Source organism: Pholcus phalangioides, unplaced genomic scaffold, assembly GCF_987345545.1.
Source record: "Pholcus phalangioides strain wild (caught in Gottingen) unplaced genomic scaffold, Ppha-v1.0 ptg000007l_1, whole genome shotgun sequence".
In the NCBI taxonomy this organism is placed as follows: domain Eukaryota; kingdom Metazoa; phylum Arthropoda; class Arachnida; order Araneae; family Pholcidae; genus Pholcus; species Pholcus phalangioides.
Genome location: NW_028301600.1, coordinates 51,200,240 through 51,225,487, shown reverse-complemented (window position 1 = coordinate 51,225,487; position 25,248 = coordinate 51,200,240). Strand labels below are relative to the sequence as shown.

Below are 25,248 nucleotides of genomic sequence, written 5' to 3'. Positions count from 1 at the left end.
TAAAGGGTCTACATACATTGGCTAGTGGAAGAATGTTGCGGTCATACTCTCTTGAAGTTCCTTTAAAAAAGCCTCATCAAAATTAAAAAATCTTGTTGGAAGTACCGTCCACGCTGTTTAATGTGATCATATCGGGACTCGTAAATCTTGTTTGGTCAAATGGAACATATGGTAAACAGATTAGTAAAACTAGACAACTCTGTTTTTCTTTCTTACATAACTGGTTGCAAAATGTTCAATTGTTTCATTTTTTAAATTCCAAAACTGTACTTTTTTTTCCATTAAGCTAAAATCCTGCATTTTTGTTTTTCAACCATTGCGAGGCGTTAAAATGGAACTGTCTAATGGACATCACAAATTATGATATTTTTTAATGAACAATATATTTCATAATCCCATGTGATGTATAATTGTCATTCAAACACCTTGATAAACAATGTGGTGATATAAAAAATGCTAAATTAAATTCACACTTGCAACAATATATATATTACTGTATATAAGGCACCCCTGAGAGCCATAAGAAATGCAGATATTTTCATAGATATTAGATATTAAATCATAATATTATAAATTATAATATTTAATTATAATATTAAATTAGATATTAAATTTCCTGTTAATAACCAATTTTTGAATTGCCCCCCCCCCCCCCCACCTTCCCTTTTGTAGGGTATATGCATTGCACTGGGAACCATGGGCCGATAGAGTGATTTAATAGCTTCCAATATAGTTATCAAAAATACTGAGTGCCAATGTGATCACATTAAGTGGTGTGCACAGTATTTTATGCTGAAACAAAAAAAAATTAATATGTTCTATTTATTTTAATATGAAAAGGGCTTATATGCAGGGCTGGACAAATTCCAGGTCACCATGGCAACTAAAAAAATTGGGATTGGCACCTAATATTTTTTGTATGATAACTTAATTAAAGTCAAAGGACAGCACAAAATTATCGGAAATTATGCCAGCCTGTCATCTAGCATATCAAGTTGTCCGTTAGTTCTGGACAAGCCAAAAAATACACTAATTTGGACCGATTTTGTTGGAAAAAAATTGCATGGTGCCTATGAAATTTTGCTGGCGCCTTAAATTTTTTTCAATTTGTCACAAGCTATGCTTATATACATTTTTGAAAGTAAATTGTTTGAGCTCTGAGTATAGAATAGCTCAAAGTTAAAACAAAAAATAAATTATTATATCTGTAGGTCTACTAGAGACCCAAATTATTTTTTGGGTCAATGATATTTATTTATTTATTTATTTGATATGGCTAGCTCTCTCTAGATACATTCATTTCTATCTAAACTGACTGCATTTTTGTATGTTTTTATTTATAAGTTTCATCATTTTCCTATATATATTTGATTTGAGTGTTATATATAGCGCAGATGAGTAAGATACTCGCCTACTGTACCAAAGGATGTTTAGTGGTGTCCAGAGTTTGATACCAGATAAGTCATTAATTTTCATAATTTTTCCTAACATGGAGAAGTTGGACATTAGCACACCAACTTCTCAGCAAGACATATGGGGGAAATTATATAGAAAACTGTCGGTTGGAAGAGGTATTAAACTGAAATTATATTTCAACCAGAGCAGAATATTTACAGAAAACTAACTACATCACAGAACAGGTTAAACAATTTTAAGAAAAGTGTAGAGAATAATATTATGGGAATTTTTACCACAGAAAATTTCCAATCAGCTGAGATCTTGTTGTAGAACAAGGCAGAAAGTTCTTCTTTGGGGGTGTTGCCCTCATGTAAATCGTAGGCCCTTGGTGGCAGAAAATGACAGTGCTACAACAAAATAACAAAAATTAGAATTTATATCCATTTCTGGTTTTGTTGTCTGATTAGGCAAGTAACAATCATATATTGAAGTGATCTTCAATTTTTAGTTTATGAACTTGTTGCACATATCAATATTATTAATGAGAGAGGCATTGTTTTCTCAGCCCATAATATATTGGGAAAGAGATTTTTCTAGATGTTCTGCTGATTTGAATCTTTGGAAGAAAAGTTGTTCCCTCTGTGAATCGAATCAGGTCCTCTTGCCTACAGGCGAGTGTATGCTATTATGAGCCGAGAAAACAATTGTCTACACTGTCGCCACATGGACAGTTTATGCTATGGTTAAGAGAAGGCTGCAATGTCTCCACTCAGCACAGCATACTATTAATGTGTGTTATAAGAAAAGAAAAGGTTGTATCTCTGGGGTTCAGTTCCCAGAAAAAAAAACTTTTCTTCCCAAAGGTTTGTATTGTCATAACATCTAGAAAAATCTCTTTCCCAATATCATTAGGCAAAGTTGCTCTTATTGCAAAGCTTTATGTTGACAACAGAGATAGAAGACTTTGCAAACATATAAAATATATATTCACATCATAAATGGGGCATTATGGAGTAATAAGGTAGATGAAAGAAATCAGGAGTAGGTCACGGCTGCTGCATCCCATTCCAATTCAAATTATACAGGGACCTACTGCACCAGCCTTGTTGTGTAGCGCTTAGAAATTCTGAGATCTCCACATTACCAGCCAATCAGAGTCAAGCAACTGTGACATCATAGAAACATCACAGCAGACCGCGAGGCTACTGCAACTTTTGATCCATTTGGCGGCACCATATTTCCTGGCGACATTTAATAATGGATATACTAAATTCAACTTCAGCTTGTCAACCACCATTGGTACAGTGGGAAGTTCACGGGATGCTTAAAACGAAGGTTATGAGTTCGAGTCCCTTCGAGCCGTCCAATTTTTTTTTCCTAACATCTTCGTTTGAAAAATTTAATTTCTTATTACATTCAATTTCTTTTAACCATGGCACAGGATAAATGTGATTTATTATATTGTAATTCACCACAAATTGTTGGATGCACGGGAATGGGTGGGGGGTTATTCCCAAACAGTGAACTTGGTGATACAGGGGAATGGGGGCCACCCCCGTACAATAAGTTATCGTTTATTGAATCACTAAAAAATGTTTTCATTTTTTTCTGATTTAATCCAAATGTGGTACAGTTGCATCAAGTTGACAATAATAACAACTCACGAAGCGAGACCCTGCTATCATTTATTGATTCATAGAGTGCCGACCCATTCCTTTGTTATTGGTTCATAATGATAATAGATTCATTAGGAAACCAAACATAGAACTTGTGTTTCAGCAAGCCACTCTATTTATTGCGTGTCAATATAATTATTATTATATAATATATATCATTATTATTATGATCGTTATATTATATAGTATTGTTAAATTATATCATTGTAATATTATTGTGTGAGCAAATGAGACGTAATGACGAAATAATAGCGAAATCTTTAATAGACGCTGGTGTTTGGCGATAAGTTGCCAAACGTAACAGCAGGAGGTACACTTTACAACGTCACAGTAGCCTGATTCTGATTGGCTGATAATGTGGTAAGAATAAAAACTTAGAATTTCTAAGCGTTAGTGCCTTGTTGACTGAGAAAAACTACTCACTAAATTATGCAGACTATTTGGCTAAAAGGGAAAAATCCTGCTTTTTACAATAATAGGTTGGATCTCCACACTCTCTTGCTGCTACATTATATAATTTACTCTTCATGGACATGAAATGTAGCAAGGCATAATAATGATGCTCTTAAAGAAAAAATGTTTCTCATGCATTTACAGCTTCATGCTGTGCATATAGTGTGGTAAACTACTCAGTAGAGTAGTTTACCACACTATATTTGAGTCTTACATAGAAAATAGCATGCAGTGGCAACATCATTAACAATTTCAGAGGGTAGGTGGTACAAAATAATGATACTAATAGGTGTCTGAAGACCAACAAAAAAACTAGTGAAAAGCTTTGGAATAGATTGAAGAGAATTCTGAAGAAGATTTTTAAAAAAAAACATTATCATTGTAGTTTGAGTTTTCTACAAAAACTATTATTTTGGTCATTTCAAAATCTCCTAAACATATATTTTTGTATAATTATTTACTGCAGTTTACTGTTGTTGCATTGAGAGAAATTCAACATAAGATTGGAAGCAATTTCAAACAAGATTTTTAAAATGTTGTAGGGAAATTTATTTTTATATATGTTACTATTGTAGTGGGTTTCATCTTATAAAGGAATAAATATTTATATCTATATTTTTCACAGATGATCCTGATGAAGAAGATTGTCCAGAATGCCAAGCCACTCTAGCTGATCTGGAAAACATTGACGACGACACTGACAGGCACAAAATTCTCTTTGTTAAGACCACAGATGATAGCATTGCTGCTGATTATGGAATAACCAAATTTCCTGCTCTAATTTATTTTGAAAACAATATACCGAGTATCTATGAGGGTAAAGTACAAGCTTAAAATAAATTTTACTGCAACCAGTGCCATCTTACTGCATGGGCACACCCAGGGAAGACCTGGGGGCCTCAAAAGAATATCTGCCTCACAAAAATGATGTGTGGTTGAAATTTTTGAGAGTTTGCTAGGTAGGGCTTAAGAAAAATCAGTTGGCCCGGGGGCCCCCAATGCTCTCAAGATGGCCCTGACTGCAACAATTGATAACAATTACTGACAGCTGTAGGTTTCAATCAAAAATAAATATCAGCAAAAAAGAAGCTTCACTGTGCTATTAAAATTTTTGGTTCAATAAAATTTTAACTATAAATACTTTTTCCTACATTTTTGTAGGTGATATTTCTGCGGAAGAAGAAGTATTGCAATGGCTGATCCATTCCAAATCAGAAGATACCATTGAAACTGTGAACAGGGATATGTGCGACAAACTGATAGAAAGCACACCCTATTTAGTGGTTGTCTTCTGTAAGCACCTATTTCTAAAAATATTTTGTGTATGTATGTGTAAGAATACAAAATTATATTTTTTCATGACTAATATTTTTGCCCAAGTTTTTAAATAAATAGAATAAAATTGTATATATATATATATATATATATATATATATATATATATATATATATATATATATATATATATATATATATATATATATTTAAAAAAATATATTCATAAGTACTAGTTCTAGACATATTTAGCATCTGCCAGAACAGTAAAAATTTTCATATATTTCAGTAGCACAGATGTTCCATGCTTACAGGTTTACTCCTGACTGTCACACAGGTGGTTTTAAAATCTGTGCTACTGAAATATGTATGAATTTATACTGCTCTGGCACATGCTAAATGGGTCTATAACTAATTGTACTTATGTATATTTGAGTATGGGAGTTGAAGGGGGGTGCTATTACTATCTATTACCCACGGCTTCACTCACGTAGATTTGGTAATCTTAAAATTAAACTTAAGGGGTTTAATTTTGAAACATCCCTTCTTAGTAAGCCTCAAAATTATAAAATCAAACAGCTGACCAAATTTCCTATCTATATTTTCAGCGGTTTTGGCTCAGCAATGATGAATCAGTTAGGACATGTTATTTTATATACATAGATGAATGCAAATTTGCAAATTATAGAAATTTTTTATAAGAAAATTTTTCTAAGACTAAAATTTTCCTTCAGATAAACAACAAACTAAAGCTTCTGATGAAGCATTAGAGCATCTTGAACATATTGATGGTCTCACTGATGAATATGGCATACAAATGGTTAAAACACAAGATAGTTCATTGGGGCGTAGATATGGTGTGACTAGTTTACCTGCTGTTGTGTATTTCAGGAATGGTTCTCCTTTTGTGTACAAAGGTAAGATGTTTATAGCAACAAATAATTTTTATTTTTCATAAATTGAAATGACAGTTTTTCTCATTCGGAAACATGAAAAATAATTTGATTTCCATGAAAAGATTTTGACCCTGCCTTTTTCTTGCAGCTGTTTTTTCATACACAATATTATTGGGGAAGTATTTAGAGTTCCTCCCTTCCACATTCAAACCACCATGAATGAAAGAAATGTCAGACCACAAAAATTTATTCTAATAACGACTCTTTTGTGCCCATGCAATTCAGTAAAATGGCCACCCTGTGAATGTCATGTAATCTTCATCTTTTGCTACCAAGGCCCTACAAAGCAATCCCTAAAGTTTTGAGCCGATTCAGAATGGCTCAAATGTAATAATCACGTTCCAGTTATGATTTGCTATCAAATTTCCTTCCTCCATTTTCTCTACACTGTCTTGGCTTGTTTTTTTCCCCTTAGAAAGTTCCTATCCAGAATTCCCAGAAATTTTCAAGAAAATTCCTACTCTTTTTATATCTATAGATTGACCAAATGACCCTAAGTTTATGGAAATCCAGACTAGTCAATTGCTATGGATTGTCCTTAGTTTCTCTGGATGGCTGTATTTAACTATGAAACTATGAGAGGTACCTTCAATACTACAGAAATTGTTCTTTCTTCAGATATACACTGAGTGGCCCCTTCATTATGACCACCTCATCAATGCAATGATACCTTGGCTAACAAATGCCTCATCTTATAAATTTTTCAGCTAAAGATTTTTTCATTATTTTTCTGCTTCGGCTAATACAAATTTTCATTGATATGAATGCATATAGTAACCTAACACAGTCCGTTGTGAGCAGAACTATCATGCCAATCATCATCAGAATTATTGTCACTCAAGCCTAATTAACTCATGCAGACCTGCCAACTCTGTGGATTTAGGTGGGAGACACTGGATTTGTTAAAATTTCTCCGGGTTTTGGCAGAAAATTAGATTTTCCGCGAGCTTTCACATTGTCATGACTTCAATGACTACTGTCATTGTTAGGGAAAACACCCATAGAGGGCAGCTGTGGTCATTTCCGTCAAGCAGCCATAAAAAAAGTATTAGTGATCGCATTTATCGGCAATCATTTATCAGGGGGATTACCTTGGTTGCTGAAATTCCTGTATAATCATTTTTGTGTTCCATTAACAGCCATGCCGTAAAACACAATAAGTTTTTTCATCAGCAGCTTTGTATTTTGAGGTTTTTTAATTGTTTCTCCTCTGATTAAATATGTCGTCAGAAAGAAAATATAAAACTGCTTTTGAGAGTTCGTAACCCAAGATTATCAATCACTGATAGCATCAACGAAAGGAAACACTTATGTTTTATGAATGGTATGTAGATGTGATATCTCTATTCTGCATGGAAAAAAAGACTGACATTGAATTATATTCTGCTCAGGGACAATGCAGAACCTACTTGGGGGAGGGGGGTTGGAACATTTTCTTAATATAGAAAAAAAAAATTTCCAAAAATGTTTTGAAAATTTTTGTTGATCGGTCCATGAGTTGGGAGGGGCCTCCTTCAGGGAAATCTCCAGATTTCTGGATTCCAAAAGTTGGCACGTCTGTGTATGTTGAACTCAGAAACTTTTTTCAGATTTACCTCCACTTCTGTTCTTGAAATTTTTTGAACAATTTTATGTAAAATGAAAGGTTCAACTAATAGAAAATGCATTAAAAATATATAAAGTATAAAAAACAAGCCTGCCATTCGGAATCATCAATAAATTGTAGGTCCCGGTCTAATTAGCCCTCGTGTGCAGAAAAATGGCAGTGGTGCGACAAAAATGATCAAATGATCATTAAAAAAAAGCCGAATGAATATAGAACAAAGTTCTAAGGTTAGTTCTAATAATTATATTAGCAATTTTTATTGAATACACACCACTAACAAGGAAGATCTCTTGACTGTCATCCACTGAATTTAATAAAAGTTAGTAAGGTGAATACATATCAAATAAGTAAGGTGAATACATATCAAATAAGTAAGGTGAATACATATCAAATAAGTAAGGTGAATACATATCAAATAAGTAAGGTGAATACATATCAAATAAGTAAGGTGAATACATATCAAATAAGTAAGGTGAATACATATCAAATAAGTAAGGTGAATACATATCAAATAAGTAAGGTGAATACATATCAAATAAGTAAGGTGAATACATATCAAATAAGTAAGGTGAATACATATCAAATAAGTAAGGTGAATACATATCAAATAAGTAAGGTGAATACATATCAAATAAGTAAGGTGAATACATATCAAATAAGTAAGGTGAATACATATCAAATAAGTAAGGTGAATACATATCAAATAAGTAAGGTATATCAAAACTTTTATTTTGATAGTTACATCTGAAACATAAGTCGAAATGTTTTGTTTCTGATGTTACTCCACCATTCATGTTATAAAGAGAATTTTTTACCCTTCAGTTTGGCAAAATCCCTTACTATTGCATCCATATCTGTTTCGTTGAGAATGTAATTTTTAATGGACATCAAAGCTAGTCCATTCAATTGTTCTTGACTTATATTTGATCTTAAATAAGTCTTTATTAGTTTTAAATTTGAAAACTATGTTCGCCACTGGCCACATAGAGTGAGCAGTATTCTTAAGGTTACAAAAACGTTCAGAAATTAATCCACAAAGCCATTTTTTGTAATGAAAGATAAGGCTTTGGCTGGAGAGGTACCGAAGGTCAACATATAGTTTCAAATATTTGGAGTTCGTTGAAGGGAATCATTTCCATCAATGCCACATTCCTCTTCATCACTCAACACAATTTCAAGATTCAAACATGATTTCTTCAAATCCTCTTTATCCCATGTTCCCAGATGGTCTATTTGATTTAGAAATTTGAAACTTTTGCTGTGGTTTTCAATAAGCTGGAACCTTTCTTTCAGTGATGTGATCGCTTTGTCAAGCACAACATAAAAAAAATTTACTTTGAAAAATATTTTCCCAGAATCAAAGATTTTCCCAAAAAAATCTTTGCCCCAATATGTTCATCCTCACTTTCATAAGATAATTGCTTTTTTATGCTCCTTGGGCACACTTATTTGTCTGCAAGTACTGTTGTGTCTGTAATAACACCATTGAATCCATCATTAAACCTCATGTTTTCAAGAAACCCTTGGACCTTTTTGATGAGATTCATTGAACTTTGTAGATCACACATACTTTCTGTAACATTTTATTAATCATGTTCGTTTTAAACAGTATCTCATGCCAGGTGACTAAACAGCAAAGGAACTTGAAACTCTGCAGTTTTCGAGTTATTCCTAAAGCAGTGTTTTTGCTAAAAGCGTCAATTTTTTTTAACTTGGGAGGCTTCATACAGTATCAAAAATCACAGGATAGTTAGGCTTGGCTGTCTTTCCGCAACTATTTTTCTACCTCTCTATTGTCAGAAATCTACAGAAGAATTTCTCATATACCGGCCTATATGAATACAGATGTTTCTCCGCCCCACTCATTTGTCAATAGTGTATGTAAAGTAAGATTTTGACCGATCTACACATCTTTCTTTCCCAGATACTTTAAGTCATCCATTGTTTTTTTTCCTTGAATTTTCATTAAAAAACCTTTCTAGGCGCCATAGAAATGTAACACATCCTAGAGTAACAACACATCCTAGAGTAACCTGCAAGTTGTTCGTGAATGTCTGTTTCTTTCAAAGATGCAGGCCTGTAGCCAGAAATTTTGTTCGTAGGGGGCTACTTTCATTTCGTGGGGGACAAAGTGATAGAACAATTGATTTGCCCATCTTTTACCTTTTTTCAATCATTTTCTCACATTTTGTGGGGGAGGGGACCAGACCCTCCCCCAAGTCCCCTCCCTTGCTACAGCCTTGCAAAGATGACAGCAGTATCAATAGCCTGAAAATGTACCTGGTATATCTTAAAGTAACATAAACACCCAAAAATTATTTTCGGTTAAAATAACTGTGTTCAGCTAGCAATAATCGGCTCATTTGCTATGGGATCGCAGGAAAGGCGGCACAGTTCCTGGAAAATACTTGGGTGCATTTTAGGTGTGGGATCCCGGGAGAGAAACTCTAGTGAGGAGCGATTATGGCCGTGACATTAGCGCCAGTCTGCCAGTTTATGGGCAAGTCTATTTTTGTGGGAAAGGGGTATCCATTCAATGTTCTATTACTCTCGCCCATTTCACCATCTTTGGCGCCAAATGGACAGATGTTATATCACCATCGTCAATTCGCAAAGATTCAACCTTGTTTATATATATATAAAGGGTGGTAACTATCGACTACCCAATAATTACACATGTGATTCCGTGTAAAAAACTAATATAGAAAAATGTTTTCCGCTTTTGGATCAGATGAATATTAAGTGAGTTATAAGCTTTTGAAATTTGGTGACGTGTGATTTTTCTAATGGTCAGTTATGCACCAAACACTGAACGAACAGAAATTTCTCCATCAGCAGCGGGTTGTCACTTCTTGAAAATTAACTGAAATATTCAATCCCATTAGGAGCCAAGTTCGGCCTTCTTTGTTCACGATTGGCACTTTTTCCCCCAGCTTTGTCCTCCATGTTAGCAAATTTATCGCTAGATTTGTAAAGTGTTAGCCGAATGAGGATCTGTTTGAAATTTTTTTGTGGTAATTTGTTTTGGCCAAAATGTGCTAATTTGTTTATCGTTACTATCAAGTCAAATTTTTTGAGGGAAGGTGCATAGAGTGTGTATGTGTGTGTATGTGTAAATATTGTTTACAATTTTTGTTAATTGCATTTTTAATTGGGTTGCTATTTTTGAAATATATGACATCCATATTTTTATGGGCATCTTTTTCTCAGCCACCTCGTTGGGCATTTTGCCTGTTGTGGCGTTGTATTTGTATTTGTGTTTACTGCGTGATCATTATTTTAGGTTGTTTTAATCAGATTACATGTTGATCAATAAAACCGCAATATTTCCTTTGGATTTTTTTTTTACTTTCATCGAAACTGTTACGTGTAAAAGGCTTCAATGACGGATGTAAAACTGGTAGCTTGATGAATGTGACTGGTGGAAACAGTAAAATAACAACAATGATTCAATTGGGAACTTTTAATCAAACTTATGTTATGAATTGATATGTTCAAAATAATTTTTGGTTTCAGATTTTTTCTATTGATTACACTACTCAATACTGATTTTGTTCTAAAAAAATTTTTGGTGACTTTAGGGTGCTTTTGGGGCACTGATTCCAAATCTGACATTGGTTTTATTAGATCGGCTCTAATTTTTGGAATGAAGTGAAAGTTGAATGTCAGTGGTAATACCATAAACCAGGTGTGGATCTATGGGGGAGGGGATGATCACACCAATCACCCCCCCCCCCCCCATCCAAGCAAAACTCAATAATTCATAAAATTTTCAGAACACTTATATGATGATATTGAATTTTTTTTTCAATCAATCCATTGAAAATTACCTGTATCAACGTTTTTTGAATAAATAACAAATTCAAGAAAACTTTGACTAAAAATAGGACAAACCAGTAAATTTATTTAAAAAAATCGGAACTATTCCGGAAAATACAGGACAAAATAAAGGATGTATGTGGTCACCCTATTTAGTGTATAACTCATTATTTTATATTTATTATTATTAATATTATTTTGTAAAATCAACCCTCCCTACAGTGAGCTCCAGATCCGCTCATGCCTTAAGCAGCATACAAATCACATTGAAACTGTGCGAAATGTAAATCAGAATATTGTATGCTGAATGCCATAAAATTAGAAATTATAACAGAAAAAAAAATAGACGCAGTACTTTCTGGAGAACAAAACAAGATGTGACTAACGCTTATCTATAATCTCTGTAAAGCTGGGATTGTGAGATGCAAAGAACGTATTGTGATTGACTTGTAAAAAAAGTTTTTTCTCTTTCCGGAAAAGTGTGAGGAAAAAAAACTGGTTTTTATATCTCTTTCGGGATCTAGATTTCTGAGTGGGGGTTAATATATTTTTAACATTTCCAAAAATGTCAAGTTATAGTTTGGTGAATTTGCCAGGATTTTGAAGTGACATCACCAATTTTTAAAGCGCTATAACTCATTAATTATGGGTCAAATCAAAAAACTGAAAACACTTTTCTATATTAGTTTTTCACAAGGAATCACGTGTGTAATTATTGGGCGGTCGATAGTTACCACCCTGTGTATGGCCCATAAGTTTGTATAGGTTATGTGCAGGAAGTAGTTGCTTTAAATGTTTTTGAATTACTGTGAACTTGTTTACCTCATAAAGTTTCTTGGTAATGGGGGCTGGAGTAGCCAGAGTGAGTCCCTGTGTTCCAGTGCCTATGGGGTACTATATTCAAATGGACTTTCAGATGAATATTGCTGAGTGATTTTTTATCGGTTCATGCTTATGTTGCCCAGGGAAATAGGGTACACCATCCTAGTGAGATGAACATTCATCACCACCAAGAGTCCTCATGCCAATGTTGGCAGGTCTGAGTGTACTAAAACAGCAGTAAAAAATAAAGGTAAGCTTAAAATCCTTCCAATGAAAACTAAACTGTACTGACTGAGGAGCAAAAGTGTTTGAAAAATACTGTTTCCCAAAAATTATAGAGAAAGATCAGTTCATTATTTATTTATATATTATTTATATATTCTACTTTCATTTTCCAGGTGATATCACAAATGAGCAAGCTGTGCTAGAATGGCTTTTAAGTGATGGAGCAATGTTACTTCCTGATTATATTGAAGAAGTCAGCAGTAAAATGTTGGAAAAATTTATTTCTAAATTTCAACTTTTGGCAGTATACTTTTGTACGTATTGTATAGTTTGTTAGTTTTTTTTCCCCTCTTCTTTTTTTTAACCCTTTTAGATGTGAATATTCATTTTTTGGAATTCTCAAAATGTTTTTGCATCTTTGATACTCAAAGAATGCATTAAAAACATAAATATCTCAGAAAATCTTTATTTTTTTTCAAATTCAGGTTTTTTTTTTGTGAAGAAATAATTCACTTTTAATTCATATTTTTTTGTTAAGATGATGCAGGGTATATTCATCTTCACATACAATTTTTTCCTGAACTTTAATGCTAAATAAATCTCACATTTCCTGGATGCACTTTATTCTGGAAGCCATCTTTAAAACCACTTGAAAATTCAACTTCAAGTGCTGCTTTCCAATGAAAGCCACCAAAATTCATATTCACCATATTTATAACTCAAAACTTACACAATCCTTTAAGTCAGGGGACTCAACTCCCTGAGGTAAAAAGAACAAAATTCTACTGTGAGAAAAGGCAACCCCACACATTTGTGGCACCAGGGTCTGAAAGGGTTAAATTTTGCCAATGTTCTTCAATCTGTAGCTCTCTGAAAATAGTTTAACAATTTCAAGGACCAGCAGAAATAGAGTAAATAATCCTCAGGCCTGCTGATGACTAAGGCAAATAAAAAACCAGTATAGAGACAGTATTTTATATATTAAATGTAAAATTATACAGTGACTACATGAAATGTCTCGCTGTAGGAAATCAGATACCAGCAGGTTGAAGAACTGATTTATACACAGTATAGAAATTTTCAAAATGCATGAAAATAAATATAATTTTTCTAATGTTGATAAGTATCAATTTTTACAGATCTGACATCTTAAATAATATAATTCAATCAAATAGGGTGAAATTGGCATTATTCAATAATTTTTTTCCTTTGTAGATGAGAGAGATTGTGAGGTATGCATGGAGATTTTAAAATCACTAGAAGACATTGATGAGGAAGCAGATTTGTTTGGAATAGGTTTCATCAAAGTTAGTGATACCGCAGCATCAGTTAAGTGGAATATTCAAGACATCCCATCACTTGCATATTTCCGGAAAAAGATGCCAGTATTTTATGAAGGTACAAAAATTTATGGTGTTAATTCAAAGTAAGATTGATACAAATACAGTCCAACATCAATTTAATGAATCAGAAGAAACCAACACACACAATTTTATTCATTAAATCGAGAAAATTGTTAGATCAGGGTCAAATTCATCAGGAACATAAACACTCAAAAATGACAAATTTGACCCTTTAAGCAGTTTTTAAAATTTTCCTGATTCACATTAATACTACCACATTGGAAATAAAAGCTTGTTAAGAACCTGAGTTATTTCAGGGTGACTGAAATAAAGCTGCTGAAGCTTGACGAGATATTTATTTATTTATATACTCACACAACAGGCATATGACCAATTACGGTGGAGTGAAGAAAGGTACAAAAAACAAACATAAACAGCACGTTTCAATACAGCAAGGCAAAAAATAATACAAATAATAACAGCACAAATAATAATAACACAAATGAATATAGTACAAATAATACGATATGTGCATACAAAAAAAAAAGGCAAAAAGCATATGAGAACTTCCCCACATGAGTAAGCGGAAAAGAGGAGAATTTTCCAACATGTTAGTTCAGTATGATGGGACATAGAAGAGATTGCGGTTATACGAAGATTGATGCTATTACAGTGAAAACTGATTTGCGCTAAAATGTCTGGTACATCCAATTGGAAGTGCAGAATTTTCAAAAAAAATGTGATCAATGCATTCTGACGGGGGACTTTGAGTGATTCATAGTTAAAAGCAGATCTGAGTATTTTGGTAGGAATTTGAATATCAAAAATTTCAAATTTTTTGAAGTAAACAAAGCACGAAAGCCTATTTTGTGTATGTTCAATCCTAATGTTATCGTACAAGTAATATGGATTCCAGATTATGAAACAATATTCAAGAACTGATCTTTCGTAAGAATTGTAAGATTTGAAAAAACTTGCTGTTGCAGATTATGAAACCGACATTTCTTGATACTTTGGAAGCAATGTCATTAATATGCTGGTTGAAATTGAGAGTCTTATCAAAAGTGACACCTAAGTTCTTCATGTACTCTACTCTTTCGAGCGTTTGACCATCAGTATTGTAATTGTACAACATGGGACTATGCTTCGTACTGAAAGACAAACATTTGCACTAGGCAATATTCAGATTTAACTTATTGGTCAGTATACTTATTAAGCTACTTACTTTAGGGTTGCTGTTACAACTTTATAACTTATTTCTGACAACAATTAAAAAATATATATAAACTTAATTATAAAGTCTGGTTGCATGTAAAAGTCGCTTGATAGGAGTTTGTTTGATATGTCCAACATTTTTATCAGATTTTGTCGAAATTGTAGTTTTTTTGCTAACCAAAAAAATGCTTTCTCTTCAAATGACCCATTTTTTATTTGTAAAAACAGAGTACACAAATTTGAAGCAACTTTATACAAAATATAACGATTACTAATTGAAATAGACAAGCGGTGCACTTACATTAAGACTGATTGACGTTATCAAATTACACCATCAGATAAAATGGGTTCGGATTGCTATAATAGAAATTCTTCAAATGAACGAGAAAAAGAAATAAAATAAAAACTCGCATCAGCAGCTGCAGATGAATCTTGTCGATGAAAAACAAATATTTACACAACACACACACAAAACCATATATATATAAATGTTCATGATGCGGACAAATCATAAGAAAGTGCCTGAGATGGGATTCACCCATGAATTAATTATTCTATCCCCATATCTACTAATTTTCTCCACGGAGGAGAGATGTACCTGAAGACGCTAAATGGTGGCTGAAAATGGCCAAAAGGCTCAAAAAATGGGTGCACAGCCCCAACAAAATGTAACCGTCTGTCTCAAGAAAAAGTCAAGAAGTGTCCAGCTCTGGCAAACAAAGTTGGGAGATTTCCGAATTGAGCACGCTGATCAGAGTCGGCAAAGGTGACGTGGGAGAGCCTCCTGTGTTCTGACCAATTCAGAACCTATCTTAAAAAAAGGAAATGACACCAGAAAAAACAAATTTCCCCTTCAAGAGAAGGGCAAAGAGAGAAAGAAAAAAAATAGCTATTCAAATTCTAACAAAAAGAATATTAAAAAGGCACAAAATTTAAAATATAATCAAAATTAAACGTTCCACATGAAAAACAAGTACATCAAAGTAAAATTAAATTCTGCATCGAAAACATATCTTAAACTTATCACTTGTCGAAGACTTCACCACTTAATTCAAGATTTTAAAAAAAAGTTATTAGATTATAGACAAAGGACAAAAAAAATCGTGACCGCAAAATTTAAAGTTTCAGCTCCAGTATTTACCAAATACAGTACACACAGTGAGTTTCAATTAGAACTATATTAAATTCTGCTCTGATGTTTTCAAGATACAAAAATTGAGATTTGGAAAGCTGAAAAATCTTGAGTAATGACATACATAACATAAATTAACATACTCATTAAAATTCCTCAAATTTATTTAAAACTTATGTCATTTGCAGCATGATAGTCTTATTCTAAGTATGGATAGCCGCTAGATTCACCCCAACATGCTTATCGTATTTCTTTTTAAACATGTCAATTGTGTTAGAATTTACTACCCCTAGAGGTAATCTATTCCACTTATTAACAACTCTGTTGGAGAAAAACAAGGGTTTTTATTCATTAAATAGGGGTTTGACCTTTTTTTTCGTCAGAATTTCTCAGAAAAAAATTAGTTAGATCAAGGAATTCATTAAATTGGAGTTCATTATATCAGGGCTGACTATATGTACAAAATAATTAAATACAAGTAGCTGTGAACAGCTTTAACATATTTGAGAAAAAAGAAGATAAAATGACTTGTTGCACCACATCTGAGAAGCTGAGAGAGTGTAGTGGTCAGTTATTGTCCTACTGTTGCTAGATTGTATTCCAAAACTTGTCTTCTTAGGGCCATACTTTTCTGCCAGAATGTGTGATAGTGGAGCAAGGTATTGTCATGGCTCTACCTATGCCTTCCTTCGTAAAATTTTCAGTTCATAAAATACTTCAGGATAATATCTATATAGTGTATGCTTTATTACTCCACTTTTTTTCTTGCTTTACTCTTTTTTATTTTGAAATGGGAAACTGTACTAGATGATATTTAAATGGAAAACTGATATTTAATATAACTATGTATGTGATGTGTGAGAATTTTTTATTTTCATAAACAGAATAAAAATATGTATTTTATAAATGTCATTTTAAGGGTCTCTTAGTGATGCTGAAGGTGTATTAGACTGGCTAACAAGTCAAGATATGATAGAATTTAAAAATGAAATTGAAGGAGTTAGTAGAAAAATGTTTGATAAACTTCTTCAAGAAAATGATTTTTTCGCTGTTTATTTTTGTGAGTATGATATAGCTGTGGAAATTGTTGGTGTAGTGACATTCTTATATGTAAAGATTTAAATCAGTAATTGTACTTTATTTATTTGTTGTTGTTTTTTTAAACTTTTTCAAAATATTCTGCTTTTTTTCAGACAAAAAAAAAGTTCAGTAATGACACATTGTATGATAATTAATAAGCATAATCTTCATAAATTACCCCATTTTTTATTAATAATAATCTATTAAAACTTTATTGCTTATAGATGAGTAGCAAAAACTTACTTCTCTTTTCTTGCTAATTTTCAGATGATGATAACTGCTCTCTTTGTGAAGATGCTCTCAAAAAGTTAGAACTCATTGATGATGAAATTGAAGAGCTTGATATCGTTTTAGTCAAGATAAAAGATGTTAAATATGCTTGGAGATATGGAGTGCAAAACTTGCCTGCTTTAACATATTTTCGAAAAAGATTACCAACACAGTTTCGAGGTGTGTGTGTGTAATTTATGAAGCTATTTTGAATGAACCAAAGTTAAATAGTTTTGAAGTACACGCCTCAAAATAACTAATGAATTTTGAAAGATAAAACTAACATTCATTTACATCATTGAAAAAATTGAGTGTAATTTGCAGTGATAAAACACAGTGTGGGGAGAGTATGTTTAGACATTATGAATACAATGACAAGATCATTCAAACAGCTATGACCAATGCAAAGAAAAAGTGTCATATATACAGAGGGAGAAATTTTTTTCAAGCCTAGCGACAATATACTAGGAAAGCAACCCTGGTAGATCCAGAATATGAAGAGAACAACAGCTAGACATGTTTCAGAACTGTATGAGGTTCCTTCTTCAGTAGCCAAAAAAAATTGAAAAATGGAGAAAAGGCAAATGCTCTATATAGCGAGAGTTGCTTGCTGTTCAAGACAAAGAGCCAAAATGAAATGACCGGCAACATGAGAAAACGAGGAAAGGAAAATGTAGTGATGTAGCTGAGGGGTGGGGAGCAGGGAGAGCGATTGCTCTCCTAATTAAAACTTTGCCTACATTGGTGCCTATTCTCCTAAATGAATTTTGATCTCCAAAAAAATTGAATTTTTCATTTTCTACCTCCACTGACTAAAATGATGAGTGAGAAAAATAAAAAATTCCACTTATATAATACGCCTCTTGCAGTTTCACAGTGATTGGGTTTGTATTATTCATTTGAAAGAAGAGGAAAGATGAAAAAGAGAAAAAGTGGAGGTTTTCATTACCATTTTGGAAAATTGCTCTGAAGGATGTTCAGAGAAGCCTCTGTTCCTGCCTTTATTAGAGGGCAAAATCTTGTCCCCTTCTTGTTGTGATTTCTTCCCCCCGCTGTTTGTCATTCTTGGTAGAGCTTTTAGAAATATAATAATAATAATAATATTTATTGTTTAGGGCCAATTGCCCCGTTACAAGGAGAAAGAAAATATAAATATATATGCAAACAAAAAGAGGGAGTAAAAACGGGGGGGGGGAATAAATATATATAAAAAAATAAATAAACATGTGAGAAGCGTGCATGGTTAAACATTCGACTAAATTAAAAGAGGTATATACATATATATTAAAGATTAAAAGGGGGGGGGGGAAACACACAAGTCAGAACTGGAAAGTTGTGCACAAATTAATAGAGCTTTTAGAAATACCTTCCATAGATGCCTCAGTTCTGAGGATATGGTATTCACTAAATGCTCTTTCTGTTGTGAAGGGCCACCAAGAGCTTTAATTAAGGGCCTTCTGAAAAAATTAGGTGGGGAATCTATATTGTGGAGAGACCACTGAACCAATTAAGTAATGGCTGGGAATTCAAGATCCAAGAAGTATCACTTTTTCTTTGGGTGCCTTAGGTAGAGTTTGAGTGCCTAAAAATACCACCTTATGTATAGAAGACCTAGTTAGATTTAGATTGCCTAGAAATGCCACGTGATCTGTAGGTGCCTTGGCAAGAGTTACTAGCTTGTGTATAGCTTGTGGCAGGGCAGTGTCAAAGACTAGGGATAAGTGTAAAACAGCTCTGAGCTCTTGAGCCCTAAAAAGCCCAAAATAATGCACAAAAGGGGTTCTGGAAGAGTTTTTCCTTAAAGGTGAGTGAAATAAGAGAAACCTCTAATCTTGGGCCACTCTGAAACGCAGAGAATGAGAGAGGAAATTAAAGTAATCTATATTGCGCAATAATCAGTGCTGTCTTAAGGCATGGGTCCAACCAGGCATGGCATAGGGCCTCACAAAAATGAAATCTGATTGAAATTTTTGAGAATTTGCCAGGTAGGGCCTTAGAAAAATCACTTGGCCCCGGAGCCATGTTGCTCTTAAGACGGCCCTGGCGATAATATATATATATTGTACTATATTATACATTGATAATGCATAATTTTGTGTTGAAAATGTGAATTTCTCTGAGAATCGTCATTTTTCATGGTGTCGTTTCTCTCTTTTTTTGAATCACTGTTTGTCTTATCATTATGCATGTACAGTAGTGTGCTGAATTGGAGAAACTATTCAATGGAAAAAGTGTTATGACCGTTGTGTTTGTTAACTCATGACATGTATATCCTCCTTCCAATTAATCCAGTGTTTCTTTAAAGATTGGCAACTGTTGCCCCTCCCCCAACTTCATCACCGTTTATCCGCGGCTCCTCAGAATAGCCTGATATCAAAAAGAACTACTTCAAAGAACTGAATGGGCATACATCAATACACCAACACATTGTGACACCCCTCAAAAACGGTTGGCAATGAACCTAGGAGTTACAAGTGTGACACACACTTTGAGGATTCGTTGCATATTTCTGAAATAAAATTATATAAATGTACTATATATACTCATCACTTTTTAAAACAATTCCAGGCGTTATTTGTTTTTTTATTCCTAACAACAACACATCAGTGGTTTATGCAGCATCATCTTATGAGCATCAAAGGGATTTTTCGGAGTCTCCCCCCAGCTGTTTAGAAATGCCTGCGTAACAGTTTACTCTAGAAAATTTTAACAGAATCTTCATGAAGCCCCTTTTACACTTAAGGTACCCGGACCGAGCCTGGATGTGCCCATGAATTATGTGGAAAGTTTAAAAGTAGCTGAAAATACATACGTATATTGTTTCAGAACAACAAAAGTGCCAGTGAATTATCTAGATCAGTGTTTTTTAAGCAACACTTATCCGAATGCTTACGATACTTACTAATATGGACTTTGCCATTGTGCAGTTTGCCAGCATGTATGCGAAGGCCCTCTGGTCAAACAACAAGGGAAAAAATAAGAACTCCCTATATATATAGTCCAGAGGTTCTCAACCCTTGTGAGTCGTGGAGTGGTGGTCTGACAAAGGTTTTCCAAAGAGATTCATTGTTAAACTGGTCTGGAGAGCCGCAGGTAATTGTTAATTAGGGTAAGGGGAGCTGCAGATGAAAAAGATTTGAGAACCCCTGCTCTAGTCTGTTCCATTCATCGCTCGATATATTTTCATTCTCCTCTGATTTGTTATAAAACACAACCCCATGAATTTATTTCAGTAAAAATAAATATACATATACTGCACAATTTTTTAACTTATTCATACACCTGCCACTTTCACTTCGATTCGGAAGATGGACAGTGGCATTTCAAACACCTAATATGCCTCAGACATATATACTTAACTACATTATGAACACATACAAAAACTTCTGGCACACACCAATTCATTTAAATTCCTAAGCAGTGGTTCCCAAACCTTTTTAGATTCATGGCACCCTCTGCTTGTACGTCTGCAATCTAGTATCATATGATAGCCACTGTGCGATCGTGTGGGCATCATGATGGACTCGATTGTGATGACACAAGTTTGAACTCTACCAGCTGCATAGTGGTGGTTGACTGGACTGTATATTTTTTTCGGTTTGCCAACTTCGAGGTACAAATGCTAACCGGTTTTTTATTTGAAAAGTTTTCCCACAGAGAGCAGGCAGGTTTTCAACATGGTATATTTGCATAATACGAAACTTCATACAAATCCTAATATATTGGATTCACATGTATTAAATATTCATTTAATAATTGATCATTCAATTGAAGTGCACTTATATGATCACAAGCATTTGATTTTTTTTCTTAAACAATCCAAATTTTTATATACTCGAGTTGCTTACCAAAACAATTGCACATTATCTTAATTTTGCCGAGCTTAGAAATTTTCTTTTTTTACCAGGTGATATAATGGATGTTGAAGAAACACTGAATTGGCTGAAAAAAAGCAGGTACAGAAAACGAGAGCTAAATCTATTTATGTTTTCCATGATTGCAATGGGAGCAGCTTTCATTCAGTATACATTGTTCCTCAAATTTTGCTTTGAACCAATGATGGAAAAACAAAGTTGAGGAAAATTTTATTTATTTTTTTTATATATAATTTATAACTATATTATTTATATAAAAGCAATCAGTGATACATGTTTAAATTGACATTGGGACCCATTTTACCAACAATATTTATATTTGATTTGTTTTTAAATGTGATAATAGTTTAGGGATATGATTATAAGAATTGAAATTGCTTAGTATTGTGTAAATATGTACACAAAAAATTTATTAAGGAATCTTTTGAATATAAGCAGATTTAAAAAACTGCTCTCCTATAATATATATATATATATATTTCAACCTTCAAAATTTTTATTTAAAGTTTGGTTTTCCATGAAAGAAAAATGAATATTGTGCAGTAGTTAGGTAAAGAGATATCAGGTATTTTCCTCTTAGCTCCATTCTGATGGTGCTATGTGGTAAAAGTGTGTTCATTTTCTGTCACTAATGTGTAAATGACTTGTTTTGTTTTCCTCTTGTTATTTGTTTTACCCATTGTAAATTGTCATTTATATATGAACTCAGTTGAGAGATTGTTATTTATGTGTACAAGAATGTAAAACTTGAACACCAGAGATATTATTTATTCCAATAATGTTTTAATTGTTACGAGTATCACTATTATGAAGTGCCTTAAGAGAAACCATATTTTTATTATAAACTTAGTTTTAATAATTAAAAATTTCAAATAAGTTCAATAGGAGTTTAAAAAAAAATTATCTGTAACTCAGCGATATATACTGTTTACTCATATCATTCTTTGAATTTTAAGTTGGTGATCAACATATTAGCTTTCATATACATAAAAATTGAAATTGGATTGACTTTAAGGATACTGTAATTTTCTGATCCTACATATAATATTTTATAGTTATAATTTATATCACAAAGAAAATTGTTCCTTGTACAAATAATTCTGTGACTAAATAATGAATTATTCTGAAATTCATGCTATTTACGCTGATTATGGTGGACTGTTCAAATATGACTTCTTTGAAGGCAATTTCCTTGTGGTCAAAGTATGTGGTGCTCAAACATTTGTATGGTCCTCAAATTGTGAATTACTTGTCAATAAAGTTTTTATTTGTTGATATTTTATTCAATTTGTATAATTGTGTTTACCATGCATATTCAGAAAAGTAGGTAAGAAATTCTTCATTTAAAATTTTTTTTTAAATCATAAAATACTATGAGTACCATATTTGGAATACTTCAGTCCCATTTACATGGGCAGGGGTCTGACCAGACTTTTTTTGTAGGGTCCTGTTTTTGTAAAAATTTTCCTTATTTTTGTGAAATGGATCATTAATTTTGTGAAAAATAAGTAATTTTGTGGGAAGCAAAATTATCTAGTTAATAATAACTAAAGAAATAAAATTCCAAATTTATGATTTCATTCATTTGTATTTTGTGAAGGTTCTATTTTTTAGATCCAGAATTTTATGAAGGGTCCATTTTTCAGATCCAAAATTTTATGAAGGGACTTGAAAATGGGCCCAAATTTCAACTGGATTGACCCCTGATGGGCAAGATTGCCGGTGTAAAGGTGATTCACTTCTCAATATTCAATTTGCTTGTCAGCATTGTTATCCTTCTGAGAAAGAGTACATGAGATAGAGGGGGAGGGGCACACCTATAAAATTTTCTAGGAACCACTGCAGTGGTTTGCCTGACAGTAAAAAATGTAGACACAAATCCCCATGCTCTGTTTCTTTCAACTTGGTACCCAAGAAAAGAAGCTTATTACTGAACATTTTTAAACATTTAGAGGTTGCTGTGGATGACAAGAGAGCTTGTGCCTTTAAAAACACCTGCTCTACATACCCTTACTGACAGCCATCCCAACATTGGGTTGACTTAAGCAGGGTTTCAAGTAAGTGCATAGGGAGCCTCCATGATAATGAAATTTAGTATGAATTCTGAAAGTATGTATGTAGAGGCCTGGAAGCCTATGGTGCTATATGCTATATTAAGATTGTCCTGGTTGAAATAAAAGTGGCTTTTTTTATTTCTCATATAAATAGGAGTAATGACAGCTATATATAGTATGTATCGTAGAGTGTAGCACTTAGAAAGGAGGACAAACTTTTCATCCTCCACATCTTTGAACAAAAAAAATCTAGTTTTGCTGCTAAAAAGGATGTCTAATTGTTTAAAAAAGCAGGATAGGGTACAGTGATAACACTAACTTTTCACTTGCACTTAAAGATGATGGATAAGTCACCCTGGGATTTCAAGAAGCCCTACTTTAGGGAAAGTATAGAAGGCTTCTATATATACTTTCTCTGAAATATGGTCTTAACCATGTTTTTCATATATATCAGTCACTATCTTACATTTCGGGGGACATGATGGGATTCCTGGTCTCACCCCACACTACAGCCTTAATTGTTCCTACCACCAGGAGTTCTCACACCCAGGGCCAACTTCACATATGAGTTTACCTGAACATAGACCAGGGGACCTCTGGTGCTCTTGCATTATGATTAATATCAATTTCACTAGTTATAGGGTATCAACATCTATCGGTAATCTGTAAGAGGGCTCCCAAATTCTGGGCACTCTACAGTAAAAGCAGGATTGGGTAGTTCCTTATACACAAGCATGGGTGTCATCAATGCCCACTGAACTTAGATGTATTGCTAAAGAACCATAGGCAAAGAGACTTGAAAGTCTGGGGGGGGGGGCATGATAATGATGTCAGTTTTTATGTGTGCATATACATTAGATCAGGCCGCTCCATCTTTGAGGGGGGCAATGCCCTTCTCTCCCCCTCCCCCTGTATCTCCACCCATACTAAAGACATGCTGGTTGCAGTTCAGATGTGGCTGAAAAGCACCACTGTAAATGCAAGTGACTGTCAATGACATGTGTAATGACACTAAATAGAATGTGGTAGAATATTCGTGAAAGCTTTATTGTAGGTAGTGGGACCTGTAGAGATGATGCCACCCAACTCTGAATATCAGTCAATGAAATAGGTGGAACTGTTTGTGCCCGTTGTACATTCACTCATCCATAAACTATATAAGGGAGGTGGTGACTTGACATCCTGTCTTCTGGCAACCCTATTCGTCTTTTTTGTGCCAAATGGACGCTTCCCATTGCTAAGCTGTATTTTTGCATTTACATTGCCCAATTACTTTTTTCACTTGAACTGGTTTGATATTTACAAAGTAAATCTACGCATTACATTGTTTGTTAAAATTTTGCTTTTTATATATAAAAAGAAATTTCAACTGTCTAATCCAGTGATCTTCAATCTATATCAAACACTTTTAATTATTCTGAAATTCTTTTATCAAATATCATTTTTGATGAATTTTGAAATTATTTTTTTATAAAATCAAATTTTCATAAAAATGAATTTTCATCATTTATGAATAATTCACTAATTCTGAAATTATTCAATTCTGAAATTTATTCAGTATTTCTGCAATTATTTTTTCATTATTATTAGTTTTTATCAATTATGAAATAACTTCTTCCATCAATTCCAAAATTATATCTTTTTATAATTCTGAAAGAAAATATTTTTCATTAATTTTGGAATTATTCTACTTATCAAGGACTTTTTTCAGAATTAGTGTTAATTCTAAAATTATTGGATTGGATTTTGATTTCATTGTTTCAATGCCCAATTAGGTCAAACTGCACCAAAACAAATGACCAATTAAAAATAAGATTAAAACTTGTTCTTGTCTTGTCAAGAAAGTAAAACTACAAAAGATGATTGAACAAAAGTGGTCTTAAAATGATGACAATGATGTGAACAAGTAAAAGCATGAACAATGGTCAATGGACTTTGACAATGTGGGCACTCTGGTTGACTCTCTCACAATAAGATAAGATTGTGTGAGGCGACTATGTCCTTTGCACATAACTGGGCAAGCAAGATTTTCTTCTTTCGGTTAGTTCT

The 25,248-nt window shown here is 33.3% G+C and overlaps 1 protein-coding gene and 1 long non-coding RNA gene across 2 annotated transcripts in view; one reads left to right on the top strand and one right to left on the bottom strand.

The window, feature by feature from the left end:
• LOC149085457 (uncharacterized) overlaps window positions 1-18,406 on the bottom strand; it is a 45,374-nt gene extending 26,968 nt beyond the window's left edge. Inside the window, exons 1-2 of the long non-coding RNA XR_016192850.1 lie at window positions 18,220-18,406; window positions 1,692-1,805 (exon numbers count right to left, since the gene is read on the bottom strand). This is a non-coding gene — a long non-coding RNA (uncharacterized LOC149085457). The remainder of the gene's footprint in view (window positions 1-1,691; window positions 1,806-18,219) is intronic.
• Window positions 1-22,427, top strand: part of LOC149085456 (uncharacterized) — a 130,780-nt gene extending 108,353 nt beyond the window's left edge. The window contains exons 26-33 of the mRNA XM_089233471.1: window positions 4,153-4,344; window positions 4,689-4,820; window positions 5,537-5,719; window positions 12,404-12,544; window positions 13,446-13,628; window positions 16,840-16,980; window positions 17,268-17,450; window positions 21,178-22,427. Of these exons, the coding sequence (XP_089089597.1) occupies window positions 4,153-4,344; window positions 4,689-4,820; window positions 5,537-5,719; window positions 12,404-12,544; window positions 13,446-13,628; window positions 16,840-16,980; window positions 17,268-17,450; window positions 21,178-21,347 (1,325 nt within the window). The 3' untranslated portion in view covers window positions 21,348-22,427. The remainder of the gene's footprint in view (window positions 1-4,152; window positions 4,345-4,688; window positions 4,821-5,536; window positions 5,720-12,403; window positions 12,545-13,445; window positions 13,629-16,839; window positions 16,981-17,267; window positions 17,451-21,177) is intronic.
• The last annotated feature ends 2,821 nt before the right edge of the window (window positions 22,428-25,248 follow it).